General features: G+C 41.0%; 1 protein-coding gene across 10 annotated transcripts in view; it reads right to left on the bottom strand.

Moving 5' to 3' along the window:
- Positions 1-3,185: 3,185 nt before the first annotated feature.
- EZH2 (enhancer of zeste 2 polycomb repressive complex 2 subunit) overlaps positions 3,186-19,442 on the bottom strand; it is a 70,272-nt gene continuing 54,015 nt past the window's right edge. For 7 of the 10 annotated variants that reach the window (XM_017862412.1, XM_017862410.1, XM_017862411.1 and 4 more), the window contains 12 exons: positions 15,819-15,910; positions 14,095-14,335; positions 13,428-13,597; positions 12,893-12,987; positions 11,712-11,752; positions 11,117-11,242; positions 10,149-10,327; positions 7,520-7,615; positions 6,151-6,232; positions 5,132-5,212; positions 4,893-4,977; positions 3,186-3,508 (listed from right to left, as the gene is read on the bottom strand). In XM_017862412.1, the coding sequence (XP_017717901.1) occupies positions 3,448-3,508; positions 4,893-4,977; positions 5,132-5,212; positions 6,151-6,232; positions 7,520-7,615; positions 10,149-10,327; positions 11,117-11,242; positions 11,712-11,752; positions 12,893-12,987; positions 13,428-13,597; positions 14,095-14,335; positions 15,819-15,910 (1,349 nt within the window). In that variant the 3' untranslated portion in view covers positions 3,186-3,447. The remainder of the gene's footprint in view (positions 3,509-4,892; positions 4,978-5,131; positions 5,213-6,150; positions 6,233-7,519; positions 7,616-10,148; positions 10,328-11,116; positions 11,243-11,711; positions 11,753-12,892; positions 12,988-13,427; positions 13,598-14,094; positions 14,336-15,818; positions 15,911-19,442) is intronic. The other 3 variants (XM_017862415.1, XM_017862413.1, XM_017862414.1) reach the window with 1 other exon arrangement.

Here is a 19,442-nt window from a genome sequence, read left to right as displayed (position 1 = left end):
ATCGCTTGAACCTCAGAGGCAGAGGTTGCAGTGAGCTGAGATCCAGCCACTCCAGCCTGGTGACAGAGCAAGACTCCGTCTCAAAAAAAGAAACATTGTTTACCACCAAGCGCAGTGTCACTGAACTAATCTAGCCCCAGAGTGCTCACATTGTCACTCTTACCCTTTTTTGAAGTATAGGGGAGCCTCTCTAGACCAAAAACCCGGGGCTGTTATTTGCTGCCAAATCCTAGTGGGGGTCTCCACAGCGTGGCTGTTACCCACTGAGACCAAGGCTGATTATCTTGGAATCATGGCCAAAGAGGTTGGAAACAATATCACAGCAACAAAGGTTTAATCTACTGACAACTCACTCATTTTATAAGATCAATGTTTTACCCCCTGGGTTGTAGAAACATTCATTGTGGTTTAATCAGAGCTGGGCTGTGTACTAAGACCAGATGCACAGGCTAAGTATGTACTGCTGCAGCCTGAGGGAACAAGGGAGGACCTTGATCTCAGCGCCTGCCTGGAAGGGTAAGTCTCCTGGTTAGGCTCTGTTAAGCATGGGGTATAGACTCAGACTACTGGCCAGGCATGCCACAAGTCAGGAATCTGAAGATTGGCCCCAGCTAGTGGGTAAGAAACAGTGATTACAGGACCAACAGGTGCTGTAATGTAGTGTTATCTTTACTGACAGCATTTTAAGATGCTGCTCCTTGATGAATGTTGGTACCTAATTTTCCTTTGACATTTAGAATTGCCACCCCAGCTGGAAAACACGCTCGCTGGCCTTCAGCTATTTGAATTGAATCCCCCTTCTAATGAAGACACTTCTTGTTTGTAGGAATCAGTCACTTGGCTGCCCAGGTTCATTTCTTATACCCTCATCGCTCATCTGTCCAGTTCATGACCCTGTCCAGGGCCCAGCCCCAACAATGCCCTTGCCGCAACAGGTGAGTGTGGACCACTTCTAATACCAGGTATCCATGTGTAGCCCTCACTGGAATTGTTTATATCAAGGGACTGAGCAGATAGGCAATTATTTCAACTAGTTCCATTAAGAATTATTTAACAGAGTATGGTTTTCAAAATGTTTACATTTGGATCCAGTCTTGAGCTATCTACAAGCTTAAATGTATGGGTTTACATTTGATTTGACTTTGGTAGAGTTGAACACCTTGGGCAGAACTGGAAGTGGGGACCTGGCATGGAGACAGTGAAGACTGGAGATGGGATGAACCAGACAATAATGAAAACCTAGCACAGCTTCTAGGTGCCTCTAACCCACAGAAGTTAGTCTGCGGGTGAGGTGCTGCCTATTGTATATGTCAAGACGTAAAATAGATCAGCACTGTATTAAGTAGCTGATGAGCTTAAAAAAAAGGGGGGGGAGGGGAAGCCACACTGGGCGGAGCAGCTCACACCTGTAATCTCAGCACTTTGGGAGGCCGAGGTAGGTGGATCACTAGGGGGAGTTCAAGACCAGCCTGGCCAACATGGCGAAACCCCACCTCTACTAAAAACACAAAAATTAAACGTGGCCTGTGCCTACAACCCCAGGTATTTGGGAGGCTGAGGCAGGAGAATCGCTTGAACCTGGGAGGCAGAGGTTGCAGTGACCCAAGATTGCACCACTATACTCCAGGCTGAGTAGTAATAGAGCAAAATACCCTGCCTTAAAAAAAAAAAAAAAAATCACAAAAAAACTCAATGTTTTAAGACAGTTAACGAATTTGTGTTGGGCTGTATGCAACCGGCCGTCCACAGGCCAGACAGGCTTAATAGGTTATATCAAATGGGTTATTACGTCAAGCATTTCTGTTCAGAAATCTGTGTTCATGGAGTCACTGAAGAGGCATTTACAGAAGCGCATTTCAAGTCATGGTACAAAAAGCTTGCTGTGCATTGAGAATACATCAGACAGGGCTCAAAAACTGCTGCTTTTCCATCATGCCTCTTTGTCTTTCCTATGCATTTGGGGCTCTGGTACATTGAGCTCACTGGAGGGCTCGAGGATCCATTTCCCAACTGTTCCTCTGAGGATGGGTTGAGGCCTGTGGCTGGAATGAGCCATGTCAACAGGTACTTTTGGGCCCAAGTAATCTTTGGGGTCTCGTGAACAGGTATACATGCAATGATGAGCAATGGGCTCCATTCGCCTGTGCCTAAGCAGGGCCATTGAGCCATCTAGAGAATGACCTAACCCAAATAATGAAGTAACTGCCTCAGGGACCTGCTGATGCCAAGAGTGGAACATGAGGGCATCGTGGGCAACAAGCTCTTAAGTGGATGGTACCATTTTCTGGGTGAGAGTGGAGATAGTTATTTAGACGTAAAATAGATCAGCACTGTCATTAACAAACCATGGGACAAGGCTGAGGGAGGGTCTCCTCAATCCCAAATCAAGTGGCAAATTAACTTTAGGACTCAAGTTGCTGCGCCTGTGCACTGATGTGACGGAGACCTGATCTCGCAAATGTTGTGGAACTGGAAAGCAAGATGAGTCGATTTAATTAGGTTTCACATTAATACTATCACATTGTAAATAAAATCTAACTGTAGGAAAGGCAACTGCCAAGTAACTGAGTGTGGTCTGGTTTGCAGCGGTTGTGAGGGTTCCCATGATGCCGCTGGTGAATGTACTGGGGGAGGATGCAGAGAAATTCCCTCCAATTCTGAGACCAACCACATCGTAAGGCATGCAAGGCACATGCTGTTTCCTTGACGCTTAAGAATTTGTGATTTTTACCTCTTCTTTGAGAAGATATAAAACTAGTTTGGTTATACCTGTCAGTAGGTAGATAAGGAATCCCAATTTACATTGTATTTCTAAAGAACTCTATCTAGACTAACGGCGTTTAGAACTAGGTGAGGTCTTGAAAATAACCTAAGTCTACTCTGTCAGTCTATATATGGGGAACTGACTTGGAGGTTAAATCACTTTCTCCAGTTTGCACAGCTGACTGGAACGTACCCATCCACCCTGGTCTTGTCTATAAAAGCAAGCCCTTTACTGGGTCAGCCCTCAGGATGCACAGCAGTTCTTCATATCTGAACGTCTTCCACATATTAACAGGAAGTATTAGTTAAAATCAAGATTCATACAAAGACAACTAAAAAACCCAAGGAGGTAAATTTAAAAGTTTTTTGTTGGGCAGTACTAAAAGCGGTTATTGACATGTTATGAGAGATGACTCAACAAGGACAAGTTCAAGTATTCTTTATTCAAAGTTGAAAAATGTACCATACTGCATTATTGCAAAAATTCACTGGTACAAAACACTTTGCAGCTGGTGAGAAGGCAATAAAAGTTGATTTTAAACTCATTACTATAAATTATTCTTACAGTACTTTGCAAATTCAGAATTTCAAACTGCATTTTCTTTTTCTAAATTGCCCACAGTACTCGAGGTTCCTGAAGCTAAGGCAGCTGTTTCAGAGAGGAGGGGGAGGAGGTAGCAGATGTCAAGGGATTTCCATTTCTCTTTCGATGCCGACATACTTCAGGGCATCAGCCTGGCTGTATCTGAAACAACAGGAAGAAGCAGATGTCCACTGGATGAACACCCATCCAACATATGCTGAGACTTAACACAACAAAGCCTGCTGAAGACAGTGGGTGCATTAAAATGTCTTTAAAGAGAAGAAAAAACCATCCAATTATACAGCTGCCTGCATAAGGGCACATTCACAGAAGGCAATGCATAGGTCTGCATTGCTGGCCATCTAATTGAGACGCTGCCAAGTTCTGAACTGAACGAACCTGTCTACAAGCATTCCCAGAGCTTGCCCAGCCTCCCCTATGCCTCTGAAGCAAGTGGCCCCAGGAAAGCTGGTCCACATCATGATGTTTAGGCCCGACGGTGGAAAGGCAAAATAGAACCATGGTCTGGAAAAACGATGACCACAGCAAAGAGGGCCAAAGGGCAGCCTGCCAGTTGCTCCCCTAGGTGAAGAAAGAACTGGAGTGCAGCAGACACCCAGAAATAGTGGGTGGGACCACCAGGCCATCCCAAGGAAACTGGATGGCTTTGCCTCCAACCCCAGCTCCACCCCACACTCTTCATTCAGAGCCGGCCTGGAAAGAAGGCAGCGGCCCTTGGTAAAGTGGGCCTTTCACTCAGACCCTGTCTGCCTCACTGAGAGCTCTCGGCTATGCAACTGCCATTAAAGGCCAGCCTGAATATGCAAGAACTCAGTACTCAAAGACAGCTTCTGGACGGGATGTACATGGGACCACAGGAGTTCATTAACTAGACAGTCATCTGACTGCACCTAAATCTGTATTCAATGGGTGACTTAAATGTATCCCACAGAGCTTGACTGTGTCAACTGGCAGCCTAATGCCTAACCACACAGATACCATCGGTGGCCCACATGTCCCAGGCATCCCCACAGAGTGACCAGATAGTGATTTGCCAACAGCACCTTTTAAAATGGTAATGATACGTGTAATAAGTATTATAGCAAACAATAAATTAAGTAGATCTAATCAGTAAAGATATACATAGTATACTGTCAAGTAAAACCATGTTGCAGAAAAATCTATGGGACAGTGTGATCACACTTATCTGGAAAAACGCTCCACAGGCAAGCATGCGGCATGATATGAGAAGGTCTAGGACTCACCCAGCTGTCAACAGCAGGGTGAGAAACGGGGCTTTCTGCATGGATTTTATTCTATTTTTAAAATAAGCATGACTTGTATAATAAATAAATGGATCATGAATACATAACAGGAAAGTGTAACCTAATTCCCCACTAATGCTCAAGGCAAAGTGACCCGTCAAAAGTACTCACCCCCACCCCTCAGCACATCTAGCAAAGAACTAAAAAAAATCCTTCGTCCAGCGTTCACAATCCAGTAGAAAAAGCCCTTAGAGATCATGCTAGAAATGTACTTTACCAACCTGTAATCAAAAAACAGCTCTTCACCAGTCTGGATAGCTCTCTTGGCAAAAATACCTATCCTGTGATCGCCGTTAACCATCATAACTGGAAAGAGACACACTGGTGTCAGTGAGCATGAAGACAGGCCATGGGAGGTTAACTGACTTGTTCACATAACAAACAACTATCCCAGAAGGATTCAAGTCCATCATCACAGGATTAAAAAGGGAGTTCCAATTCTGACGTCAAAGATACCTACCTTTTGCATAGCAGTTTGGATTTACCGAATGATTTGCAAAACGAATTTTGTTACCCTTGCGGGTTGCATCCACCACAAAATCTAAAAAGAAGAAAATAAGCCCAGTGAATAATTTCAGTTATAAGTAAATCAAGTTATTATGATTCTGTAAATGCAACCGGTTATAGTTCTTCAGGGTTTGCCTGCAAAAGCAAATAAATCATTCAGGCAACTTCATTCAGTAAGAAAAAAATGACATTTGGAAGAATACACTATTGTTCCAGGTTAAAATTAATCACCTATAATTCAAGATGGTTATCTGACACAAAAGCTATTAATTATCAACTATAAACATACATTACTAAGCAAAATAAAAAAAATTAAAAAGAATCTGACAAATTCTTCTGAACATCAAGAATAGGCATTTTCACATTTAAAATTAGTTTTTTTTATAATGTCTATAAAGCGTTCCTAGAAAAAATCTATTCTACTCGTTCCAACTAAGAGTTTCTCTGAGTATCTTACATGTTAAGCCAACCTCCATTTTCACATAATCCCACCAGAAATATCCCTACAGACTTACATTCCACCCCAGAACATCAGCTATGAAAGCAGCTAGCTGCCTTTCCTCCCAGTCCTTTGAGAATATCCAGGGGAGTCTGGAAGATGCTTTCAAATGCAGTGCTCCTCCCCTCCTTCCCAGCTCAGAGGCACCGACTGGAGGAGGTGTGCTGAGCTGCCTGAACACAAGAGGTGAGGCATCAAGAGCACAACGTCCCCGTCACAGCCAGACACTGGTACAGCGCCACTCACAGATGGCCAGGGCTTCAGAGAGGCGGTTTCCTGCACACCTAGTCCATCTGCTCCCTGAGGAATTCCTTGCTCCAGTTCCTTTCAAGCAAGCAGCCCCCCATGCCTCTAAGGAGATCCTCCTTCCGGTCACCTCACTGACCTCTACCCTCGTTTCTGAACACTTGGCAGGCAGAAGGCTGCCACATGCAACTCAGAGGAACTCACTGCCTCCCAGCTCAGACACGTACCATTGTTCAAGTTGAACAGAAAGCTGCACATGTATTTATCATATACTTTCCCTCTTCTGTCAGCTTCATCTTGAGAAATAATCTAAAAAGAAAGACACAAGAGAAAATTCTTTTGGATAAAGGTGATCAAGTCTGACAGAACATGCAAAAGCACACACAGTGAATACTGGACCTTCGGAAGAAAACAAAAAGGGTCACTACAGCCAAGTTCTCTTTCCCATTCAGTCTGCACACTGATAAATCTAAGAATAACTGTAGATTAAGGACCCTAACTCAGAAATATTTCCACATCCTGAAGTAATTATCCTTGGAGAAAGTGAGGAACCAAAGTCTTTTCGCTGAGCTTAAAAAAAAAAACAAAAACAAAAACACAAACACAGAAGCTGGCCGCAGTGGCTCACGCCTGTAATCCCAGCACTTTGGGAGGCTGAGGCAGGCAGATCACCTGAGGTCGGCAGTTCAGGACCAGCCTAACCAACATGGAGAAACTCTATCTCTACTAAAAACACAAAATTAGCTGAGCGTGGTGGCGCATGCCTATAATCCCAGCTACTCGGGAGGCTGAGGCAGGAGAATCGCTTGAACCTGGGAGGCGGAGGTTGCAGGGAGCCAAGATCGCACCATTGCACTCCATCCTGGGCAACAAGAGCGAAACTCCATCTCAAAAAACAACAACAAAAAAATATTTGGGTGTGTTGGTTCCAAATTGAAGCTAGCCCTATGATTTTTCGGTAACTCAACAATTTAAAAGGTGAGTAACTAATGACACTGTTGTTTCTACATCCTTATCAACTAGGTTGTGGATTAAGCTGGACACTCTATGGTAAAGCTCTTGTTCTCCCTGTTGTCCATAGATAAGAAAAGTTAAATGTGGCTAGAACCAAGCAATCCTGTTTTGTTTTGTTTTCCTCTGAGACAGGGTCTCACTTTGTTGCCCAGGCTGGAGTGCAGTGGCACAAATATGGCTCACTGCAGCCTCAACCTCCCAGGCTCAAGTGATCTTCCTCTCTCAGCTCCCAAGTAGCTGGGACTACAGGTATGCACCACCATGCCCCGCTAATTTTTGCATTTTTTTGTAGCAATGGGGTCTCGCCATGTTGCCCATGCTGGTCTCCCAACTCCTGAGCTCAAGCAATCCACGTGCCTCAGCCTCCCAATGTGCTGGGATTGCAGGAGTCAGCCACCACGCCCAGCACAATCCAGTTACTAAGCATGCAAATCCACAAACATGCAGAAGTCCAGGCTTAAAAGGCAGTTTATGGCAATTCATTCCCAATCAAACCCACAGACATACCTAATAAAATCAATCTAAAATAAAGAAAAGTTAGTATATACAATGCCACCTGAATATAGGTAATCAGTCCCTTACCTCTCCACAGTATTCTGAGATGAATTCATTTTTCTGCACAGGATCTTTGATAAAAATCCCCCAGCCTGCCACATCAGATGGTGCCAGCAATAGATGCTAGAGAATAAAACACAATCACAATCAAAAAAGGAGGGTGAAGATGGACTGGGGACAAATTAGACTACAGAATGAAAACAAAAGCTATCACTGTAAATCCTCAGACCTGTTCTAAGGCAGTAATGGAGCACACAGCTTCAGTCAATGTGAAAGCTGCTGAGAATGGCTATGAACATTATGTTTTTCTTATACAGCACATAAGAATCTCTGTCTTACAGAAAACACTTTGGTGGTGTTGGTCCTCTGCAATGACCATCATTCAGCAAGGTGCTCTAGGCCTGCTGCACTTTTGGCTTCCCTGTTTCTTCAGCTCTTGATTTCCTCGAGTAATTTACTTTCAACCTGAATTTAAGGACACCACCAAATCACTCTTCTTCTCCATACCTTTCCCTCTACTTCCCCCAAGTGATTTCTATTAACAGTTATTCCATTTTCAGCCTCAGGACACCCCTGATTCTTCACTGGTGCTGGTTCCCTCTGAAGCTCATGGCAACTTGGCTTTGGATTTGTTCTTCCACCCCACCTCCTCAGGATAACACAAGAAACTATCGGGAGGGATTACCATGATCTTGTCAGTCCAGTAGTCTATTTTCAGCAGAAATGCCGGATGATCATTGCTGTAAATTATGTATTTAGGGATGTGTTCCCAAACATATGCCAATTTTTCATCATGGCTCATTATTATGCTTTCATCCAAAATTTTCTTATGACCTTTATAAAGGCTTCCCTGATCACCTAAGCTTCCAATCTATTCCTATTCTGGACCATCTTACCACTCACCTGTCAGGTGAACTTCCCAAATATCCTTCTGATCAGAAATTAAACAGCTAACTACTGCTGTGCAAATGAAACCCAACTGGTAAAAAGTATCTACATAGTTTAACATTTTTCAGAGTTAAAAAATGTCTTATAAAGACATGTCAGTATGAATAGAATTACCCACTTTCTGAACAAAGTCAGGAAGGAGTACAATGGTAAGCTGTTTGGGGGAGAAATTGAGATTTTTAGGTCTGAGCGGGTATGCCATCGGAAATTGAACCAGCGTCACTGTGATCCAGTGACCTAAATGGACATATAACTGCCTAGAGTAAAATGATCTAAATGTCTAATAGAAAAGAAAAAACTCACAGCTAAAAACAAAAAACCCACCACCCTGCACAGCTCTCTGCCATAAACACAGACTTTGGTTCAAAGACATAAGGAAACAAAACCAAGAAAACTTCAGTGTTTTTTGCCTGGAGCACAATTTCTGGTAGAAGGGGACTTGCTGGTAAGAAGTGTGATCTCAATTATAAATAAATGGTCCAACAACAAAGATATGTCTACTCTACACCACACACACACACACACACACACAGCATAAGGGCAGGTAATGGGAGCCTGGAGGATTTTATCTCCTCCTTTACAAGTCTTGTGACTTTGGGTTTCCTTACCCGTAAAATGGGGTTAACACTTATTCCTCACTCATAGGGTTAGGAGGATCAATGAACAAATCCACTAAAGCACTTAGAACAGTGCCTATTTTTACATGCTTAATAAATGTCAGCCATTATTATAAAAAGAACTGAAGAAAGACCTTATCTGCCTTTATAAAAAAAAAAAAATGATACCAAATTCCCCAAACACATGCTGCTGGAGTTTCTTTCGCTCAGTCATTACTTCCTGGCTCAGAGAGTTAAACCACCTGCATACAATTCCCCACACTAAAAATACAGAATTCCTAGCTGGATTTTTTTCAAGGTTTTTGTTTGTTTCTTTGTTTTTTGAGACAGAGTTTTGCTCTGTCACCCAGGCTGGAGTGCAGTGGCTTGATCTCTGTTCACTGCAAGCTCCGCCTCCTGGGTTCACGCCATTCTCCTGCCTCAGCCTCCCGAGTAGCTAAGACTACAGGCGCCCGCCACTACGCCCAGCTAATTTTTTTGTATTTTTAGTAGAAACAGGGTTTCACCGTGTTAGCCAGGATGGTCTCAATCTCCTGACCTCGTGATCAGCCCACCTCGGCCTTCCAAAGTGCTGGGATTACAGGCATGAGTCACTGCGCCCGGCCTCAAGGTTATTAAACAAACAGGAAGTAAGTCTATAAAAACCTGCCATGGGAAATTTCATCTTTTACTCTACATAATAAGAAATCTATACTCTTTGATGAGAATGAGTCTATATTTTGATAGAAATCACCATTTATTTGCATTAAGGATACTAGATACACTACTAGTTTTATTAACTAAAAGAGAAATTCAAATAATCTATTAAACAGCTAGAAAAAATACATCTTATTCCAAATCTGATACCATGAATGGCTACTTCTCAGAATTTGCTGGTTTCTCCTATTATCAGAGTACGGTGCTCTATAGAAAACTGAAGAGACTGCCCAAGGGTGCACTACCCAGCAAAAATTATCAACACTTTCTCATCAGTTGCACCTTTCAAGATCACTTTTACTTCTTGCCCCAGCTAAATCATCTAAGACAATCCTGACATTTGCATCACTAAATAGCTAACTACTAACAATCTTCCAGAAACGACTGTTACTCACCTTTTTGGAGCCCCGCTGAATACTGCAGTTCTTGCAGGACACATTTTTACTGTCCCAATGGTCAGCGGCTCCACAAGTAAGACAGAGGTCAGGGTCACACTCTCGGACGGCCAGGTAGCATGGGCACTGCTTGGTGTTGCACTGTGCTTTGCAGCGGCATCCCGGAAAGCGGTTTTGACCTTCAGAGAGAGGTTTGGAGGTTCTTCACTCATAACCACCATCACCATCATCACCATATGCAAAAACTTGCAGAAAGATACGTGGCAAGGGGTGTACTGAGCATCTGACTGACTCTCAACCCTCACAACCACCTTATTGCCCTACTGTATAGACAAGGAAATGGAAGTATTAACAGCGAAGTTAAAGCTGTTTGTACTGAAAAAGACCACCGAGTTGTTTTCCATTTTCATTTGTTAAACAGTGTATATATTTAAAGTAAGTGTGAATAAAGTAAGTGTGAAGAAACAATATCCATGGTCCTTGACCATTCTCATAGCCCCTAGTTCTAAACACTCCCTTAGTACTCAAGCTTCATGTGCAGTCTCATTAAACAATTATAAAAATCCACTATGTTTATGCTACATTCCTTTATTCTGAAGACTAAAACCCTCCTAACTGACAATTTCTGGTGTCCAAAAATTATCTGGGTAGCTCCTTCTAGATTCCTCTTACAATCTGTGCCGACTTTAATACAACTTAATTTAAATGATCAAAGAAGAAAAAAATAAAATTCAGGTTCCTTTAATACAACTTTGCCTGCCTCACACACATAAGACACACAACACCCAGGCGACTGACCAGCCAGTGGCACAGGGCCAGGTATGGGGCTCAATAAATACTTGTCAAATCCATGAGCTTCGTCAAGTAAACAAGGGAGTGCTCCTGTGTTCTTATTTTTGATTTTTTAAATTGCTAACCAAAGGCCTATTTAGTTCTCATGCAATTGCATCAAAGCAACAAATACTTACACTCTGAACTACATTGACAAAACTTTTCACAAAAATTTTGTGCTATCACACAAGGGCACGAACTGTCACAAGGCTGCCGTGGATGATCACAGGGTTGATAGTTGTAAACATGGTTAGAGGAGCCGTCTGAGTAAAGATAACATCATGCAGGCCAATGAATCCAGGGAGATGGAAACGATCATACACAATTAACACGAGTACATTCTTCCCTACTACCTGTGGAGTGGAGCTGGCCTGCCTTTACTGAATGCATAACGTTACACATATTCCGGTTTCCAAAACGATGGCAAAAATACTCTCCCACCCCCAGGTACTTGTGAGTTCCATCTAGATACAGTGTGGCTACATCAAAGTCCCATCCCAAAGCACTTCTCCTTCAACTAACTCGGACTCATACCTTCCAGTCAGCCTCCACTTTACAGAAGAGAATTGACTGGGGATTCATCAATAGACATTCTCCATTCGAATTGGTTTAATGTAGAGAAGGCAATTACATTAGAATAACCCGAGCTCTAATCCAGTTACTATTCTAAAACAAATGAAAACAAAGCAGACATTGTTAAGCTAATAATGAGGGGAATGGAAAGATGCTAACCCTTTTTCAGCTGTATCTTTCTGCAGTGTGCAGCCCACAACCTGCAAAAACACAAAGAAAATGAAACCAAACTTCTGCGGGACGCTACAAATCCAACAGAGAGCTGCTTAACTAGAACTATCCGTGCCATGAATACAGCAGTGCGTTAAAGCCAAGAGTCATGCCCTGCCCAGTGTATATCTGCCATCAGTTTGAAGCAACTCAAACAGCTTGATGGCTCAGGCTGTCCCAGGTGTGGCAAGACGTCATTTCCTGTGTTCATCCATGACTCCTGGTCAGAACTCCTGAGCTCCCAATGCTGCACAAAGCAGCTGGTGTGTCTGCCTGTTGATTTATTCTGATGTGGATGACACTGATCACTTCCTCTAATTTCAGGCATCACAAACCAATCAAGTGAACTACATGGTCAGAAATAATTGAACCAAAATTTCAGAAGCATCTCCTAAAGCCTAAATTCCTATGGGAAAAAAAAAAAAACTTGATTTTAAAAAATTCTAAATTGGGTTGGCCCTACACTTATTTTGTTAAAGTAACAAAATGTTAAAGTAACAAAATGTTTAACATGAGCCTGTACACAATTTTTGAAGCATAATCTAACTGCACCCTTACGTTTCTCATTTTTAAACATGTGAGGTGGAAGTATGGGGAGATTAGGGCAGATAGTCCATTCATAAATTTTTCTGGCTCCACATTTACAAATCAAATCAACCTGAAAACATTTGCTAAGGTGACAGTAACATTCACAACAGGCTTATATTATAGTAGGGTACCCATTAGGAGTATCAGAATGCAATACCACACAACTTAGAAATTCAAGCTCCTGGAATAAAACTGGGCCAGAGCTCACATCAGAAACACAGAACACTTCATGATGTTAAAGTAATTGTTTATATAGCCTTTACTGCAAAAGTTACTAAATATGTTTTTCTTAACCCAAATTCCGTCTGGTAACTATAATTTTTATGACTCTTAACATACCAAATATACTGAAGGCTGCTGTATTCTTATAGAAAAATACTAGCAATTCCCAGTGAAAATAAGATTCCATAGTTCTGTTTTTGATGGCATTTAAGATTTTTTTTAAATAGACTAAGTAGAAACCAACAACGACCCTTAGGAAGGGCCTTGCCTGCAGTGTCTATCTGTGTTGACTTCTCTAAGCAGCTTCATGGCAGACTCACCGGTGTTTCCTCTTCTTTTTCCTTGGAGGAGTGTCCACATCCTCAGCGGGAGCTGGAGCTATGATGCTAGATTCTTTGACTCTAAACTCATACACCTGACAAGAGGCACAGTCACAGAGCCATGAGGACAGTCTTATTTAGGCAAACCATTCTTACACTCATGCATACCAGAAAAATGTCTGTCTCTTCTGTGACACTGCTAGATGCTGGGGATATAACAGACATCGCTGTCCCTACCCTCACACTGGGGGTAGCTATAATTATATTCTGGTCAAGAACTGTGATGCTAAATTTAAATTCTTACTAGCTTTTAAAATCTACTGCTATCTAACCTTAAAAGTCTACAGTGGGGAAATTCTGTAACATACCTGGAGAATAATTTTCATTCAATTCCCTCTTGGGAAGAAAAAAAATTATTTTTAGGAGATGAATAGGAGCTTAGTAAGAACCAAGAATTTTCTTTGTTTGGACAATGAGTACATTTTTATCTCTATATTTGAAGCTCTTTTAACAACACTTTTATCGGATATCTTACCTGTCTACATGTTTTGGTCCCAATTAACCTAGCAATGGCACAGAAATTGTCATAGTAAGTGCCAATGAGGACTCTAAACATTGAGGCTTCAGCACCACTCCACTCCACATTCTCAGGAGGTTCAATATTTGGCTTCATCTTTATTGGTGTTTGACACCGAGAATTTGCTTCTACAAAACCAAATGTAAGCACTGGTCAAGAAATGATTGGAAATAATATTAAGAAGTAAAATTCAGGGTGTGCTTAAGAAAAAAGCAAAAAGATAAGGATAACTAAAATCCAATCGGTAAAATACTAACTCAGCAGTTCACATTTTCTAACAAAACTATTCATAAAACATCAAGAATATTAAACCAAATGATCCAAATTTCATCATTCCCTATCTGAGAAAGATCGAAAAAAGAAAATGACACAAAGAATGAGAATAAACTGCATCATCAACTTTCAAACAAACAAGTAGGGCAAACACCACAAGCCAGGGTAAGGGTGGAGGCAGGAAACACAAGCAACACAGCTACACATTCTTGAGATAATGCTGGTCTTAAGACTCTAGTCTTTATACTGAAACTAACCAACTAAGAAAATTATTCAATGCATTATACATCCTTAATCCTCACAATATGAACTTTCACAGAAGAGTAAATCCCAGTTATTAGACATGTCTTACCAGAGGAGCTCGAAGTTTCGTCTTTCTTCTCTTCTTCTTCTTTATCATTGTTCTCTCCCCCCGTTTCAGTCCCTGCTTCCCTATCACTGTCTGTATCCTTTGATTCCAGCACATTAATGGTGGGGGTGCTGGGCCTGCTACTGTTATTGGGAAGCCGTCCTCTTCTGCGGCCTCCTGGGCGTTTTGGTGGGGTCTTTATCCGCTCAGCAGTGAGAGCAGCAGCGAACTCCTTTGCTCCCTCCTACGAAATGAAAAATGTCAACATGAGGGCAAAGTTCTAAAACTCATTTTGATGGAAGAGAAAAAAAATACTATATAAGCCAGGTTAGTCAAAAAATTTATCACATTATCCATTTATCACAAATAATCATTTGCATGTCTAATATACTGGTTTTTGATATGCTTTTGATAGTCTGAAAATTTCAGAAAGAGAAATATGGGTTCTATATATTCCTAGAATGGTACAAAAATCAGGCAAGACAGTTCTATATTGTGAATTTGTAAAATATATTAACTGGTTATAATTAAGTTAAAATATAAGAAGATAAAGTATGAAATATACTTCATGTAATAAAGGTAATTATCTCTATGGACATAGTCTATTTAAAAGTGAATCTTTACAAAAGAATCATATACCTAATGTGCACGGAGTCAGACTACCTATGCAGAGTTTAAGGTAATGCATACCTCTTTGTGTTAATACTTAAAGTATACAAGAACACAAACACAAACATGCTTGACTTTGTCACTTCCTGTCTTACTATTAAAACATCCAACATTTTTTTTTCCTGTGAAGGATACACAGCCACAGGAAGACATGAAAGGAACTTCAGAATAAGACTCTGAGGGTTACATCTTGCATTATGAAGTACAATAATCCAGTCTCAAAGTATAAAACAATGGTAAAAGCATGGTTTAGAGAGACCACAGAAACATTTTAGATGAGCCAAACAAAATTCTGCCTTGTAAAGAATATTATAAAACAAGTGCTCAAGAATTCCATTTTTTTTTAGTGGAAATAGAAGGGAGAAGTTTGATAGCAGCCAACAGTTTTATACTTCATTCTACAAAACCAAATTGCTTAAAATAGGATACCTTCTGCAGGTGCCATTCAATGAATCTTCTGTCCAAAATCCAACAGGCAATATATACCCATTTAGTTCCTAGGTAGGAGTGGCTTGGTTCAAAGAGGGGAAATGGTAAAAATAAGAGAGTACCCGTAAAAAACAACTTTTCTACCTCATATTTTCCTAACCCCTTACCTTTTCTCCATCATTTAAAAAAAAAAAAATTCTGCGGAACCTATCAGATAGCTGAAATGACAGTGCATCTAAAACTCAAGCAGAGGGATATGGCTATGAGAGGGGCTTAGGATCTACTACTGCGTATGGTTACTGCATGCCTGCTTTCTAAGTGGACTATCTGTGCCTCACAACTCTCATAGACTTTGTGGAAGGCATAGGAGTCCTTGATCCTAAAGGCCTTGAAATGTTGCTGAAGAGATAACACAGATTTTAAAAAGAATAATACCACATTAATGAAAGACTAAAATGTGCAGTACATGAGCTATGGAAGAAACAGCACGGGTAAGAAAGCTCTGTCTATCATATGGCCCATAACAGCACGGGTGCAGACAACATTAACGCTGACTTGATCACCTCCACCAAAGTGCAAAATGAAGTCCTCTCCAGTACCCTCTGCAATAATAAGGCACTGCGTCTTACCAAATGCTGGTAACACTGTGGTCCACAAGGCTTGTTGTCTAGAGCTGCTTCTGTGTTCTTCCGCTTGTAAGTGTTGGGTGTCGCATGAAAAGCTGCAAAATAAATGAAACAAAGAATCTAATATAACTTTAAATACTTTTTCACTTTTCCAGTTCCACTGGAAAAGTCAATTAATGGATTATAATCTTGCTAATATGTGGTTTACATTACTTTATATAACTTTCCTTCAAGCTCTTACTGAACGATCGCAATGTCTTCTCCATTCCTCCTCCTCAAACCATTAAGCAGGAAGGAAAAACAGTAAATTCTGGAATGATTCATAATTTCTCATTTTTCTCCTTGCAAGTAACACTGATGCACATAACTATGGTTGTAAACATAAACATTTACTTAAATTGAATCTTACTATCTCTGTTTAAGCAGCTGATATTCCCGCTACAATTAAATCAGATTTCCTATTTTTAATTCTGACATACAGTTTCTTGATTTCTAAAGAAAGGTCAGCAATCAGCTTGTCACCAGTTGTAAAACTCGTTTTAATGATAAAGAGGACAACCCCAGATTACTAACGTTCAATTCCTGTGAATCATACCCAATCCAAGAACCTGGTGAGAGCTTACAGTGTCTTGCTACAGAAAATTATGATGTCAAAAAAACAGATTTTAGATACACCGTTTGAAACCTAAAATTCCAAAATAACGTAAGAGAAAGATTCAAATGCGGATACACTGCTACATGAAAACAGTGTGAACACTGACAGCAGTGGAAACTTCAGAGAATTTCTTGCAAAAACTTGCTTCCTCATATACAAAAGGGAAATGCTGGAAATGGACTATTCAAAATTACACAAAATGAAAATTAATCTGGAGAAAAACAAGTGACATTCTCACAAAACAAATCATCTTTTATATATCTGTAAAAAGCCATAAAGACTGATGAGAAAAGGAAGGGGGGAAAAGGGGCAAAGTTGTGTTTTAAAGAAGAAAAATTCGCCGGGCGCGGTGGCTCAAGCCTGTAATCCCAGCACTTTGGGAGGCCAAGACGGGCGGATCACGAGGTCAGGAGATCGAGACCATCCTGGCTAACACGGTGAAACCCCGTCTCTACTAAAATACAAAAAACTAGCCGGGCGAGGTGGCGGGCGCCTGTAGTCCCAGCTACTCCGGAGGCTGAGGCAGGAGAATGGCGTAAACCCGGGAGGCGGAGCTTGCAGTGAGCTGAGATCCAGCCACTGCACTCTAGCCTGGGCGACAGAGCAAGACTCCGTCTCAAAAAAAAAAATTACAAGAGAACTAATAAAAGTGGTTAACTACTAATAAAAGTGGAAGGAGTGAGGTAAAAATTCGATGGATGGGGAACAGAAAATCATTGGGAGACTTCATTGTACACATTTTCATACCTTTTTTTTTTTTTAAAGAGATGGAGTCTCACTCTGTCACCCAGCTGGAGTACAGTGGCATGATCATAGCTCACTGTAGCCTCAAACTTTTGGGCTCAAGCAATCCTTCCACCTCTGCCTCCCAAAGCACTGGGATTAAAAGGATGAGCCACTGCGCCCAGCACATCTTCATATTAATACTTTTTGGAAACGTAAACCATGTGAATGATGACCTATTTTAAAAATCACAACAGCTAACAAGAGTCAGGTACCATTTTAACTATTTTCCACACATTAATTCATCTAATCCTCACAACAGCTCTATAAAGGAAGTAGTACCATATCCCCAAGATAGAGACCAGAAAACTAAAGCACAAAACGCTACATTTAACATACAATCGACCAGGCGCAGTAGCTCACGCCTGTAATCCCAACACTTTGGGAGGCCGGGGCAGGTGGATCACTTAAGGTCAGGAGTTCAAGACCAGCCTGACCAACATGGTGAAACCCCATCTCTACTAAAAATACAAAAATTAGCTGGACGTGGTGGCGGGTGCCTGTAATCCTAGCTACTCAGGAGGCTGAGACAGGAGAATCCTTTGAATCCAGCAGGCGGAGGCTGCAGTGAGCTGAAATCGCACCACTGCACTCCAGCCTGAGCAACAGAATGAGACTTCATCTCCAAAAAAAAAAAAAAAAAAAATTCCGTTATGTACTGCATAACATCTGAGTCAATGATGGACCGTATATACAATAGTGGTACCATGAAATCATAATATTGCATTTTTACTGTACCTTTTCTATGTTTATTGATTTAAATATACAAATACTTGCCATTGTGTCACAACTGCCTCCAGTATCCAGTACAGTGAGTGACATGCTGAAGGGTGTGTGGCCTAGGTGTGTCATGGGCTGTACCATCTAGGTTTGTGTAAGTACACCCTGTTCACACAATGCCAAAATCACCTAACAACACATTTCTCAGAATGCATCTCCATCCATAATGCATGAATGTATGTATTTAATGATTTAGTAACTTACTTTACCTAAGAAAAATATACTATGTGTGGTATTTTGTCAAAGTTAATGTAAAGCAATGAAGCTCCTATAGAACTCATTAGGATTGAATGATGAAGACATTGGCTCTACTGTAAAAAGAAGTAAAAGTGGGCCTAGCAAAGTCGGACCCATGGCTACCAAATGCTACAAGGAGGCAGCCAATTAGTTCCATGAAAGCCAACTTTATTAATAAAGTAAAATATTCCTCTCTTCTCCCCAGCTAGAATGATGAGATATGTAAGAGGTTCAAGGTTCAAGTTAAAAAAAAAAAGAAAATTACTCATCTCTGAATAGCACAATAAAAGAACTCTTGTAATGTTTAAAAGTAGTGTCCTACTTCTATGGTTCATTTTTACAGCAAAAAACTTTACTAAATGCTACATCTATAAACAACAAATTGGAAGGACCTTTCGGCGACTCCAAAATAGTGCTTCTACTCAGTTCTTTAGGCATAGTGATATCTGCATGCAATTTACAATATTCTTTTTTTTTTTTTTTTTAATTATACTTTAAGTTCTAGGGTACATGTGCATTAACGTGCAGGTTTGTTACATATGTATACTTGTGCCATGTTGGTGTGCTGCACCCATCAACTCGTCAGCACCCATCAATTCATCATTTATATCAGGTATAACTCCCAATGCAATCCCTCCCCCCTCCCCCCTCCCCATGATAGGCCCCGGTGTGTGATGCTCCCCTTCCCGATATTCTTAATAAAAACTGGATGTAATTCATAAATTGATGGTGTGTAAAGGGGAATTAAAATGAAATTCAAGACAACTATTTCAAGGGCTTAACTGTCCAATGGCTGAAGCAACAAATGGATGACTGACTACGAATTTTTAAAACTACCAAATCAATTTAAACCAGAATAGAAGTTGAGAACAAGAGCAAGGAGGTTACGATATAATGATAATTCTAAAATCTACTTCAAGTTTTCTGTTTTAAGATAACTAAACCACTAATATGTCACACACAAAAACAAAACTTAACATTTCCAGACCAATGTGTACATCACTCAACACATTATGAGTTGCAGGAACAATAAGCACAGCAAAAACTTAGGAGGAGGTGAGGTACAGCAGCTTGGGCAAGCTTAAAAAGACATATCATTGGTGAATGAGGAGGAATAAATCTGTCAATGGTAGGCACAGGAACTCAAAACAAAGTAATGTGGGGCCATTCAG

This window comes from Rhinopithecus bieti, unplaced genomic scaffold (assembly GCF_001698545.2).
Source record: "Rhinopithecus bieti isolate Rb0 unplaced genomic scaffold, ASM169854v2 scaffold_64120, whole genome shotgun sequence".
In the NCBI taxonomy this organism is placed as follows: domain Eukaryota; kingdom Metazoa; phylum Chordata; class Mammalia; order Primates; family Cercopithecidae; genus Rhinopithecus; species Rhinopithecus bieti.
Note: the sequence above shows the minus strand (reverse complement) of the source record. Positions and strands in the feature narration are given on the sequence as shown.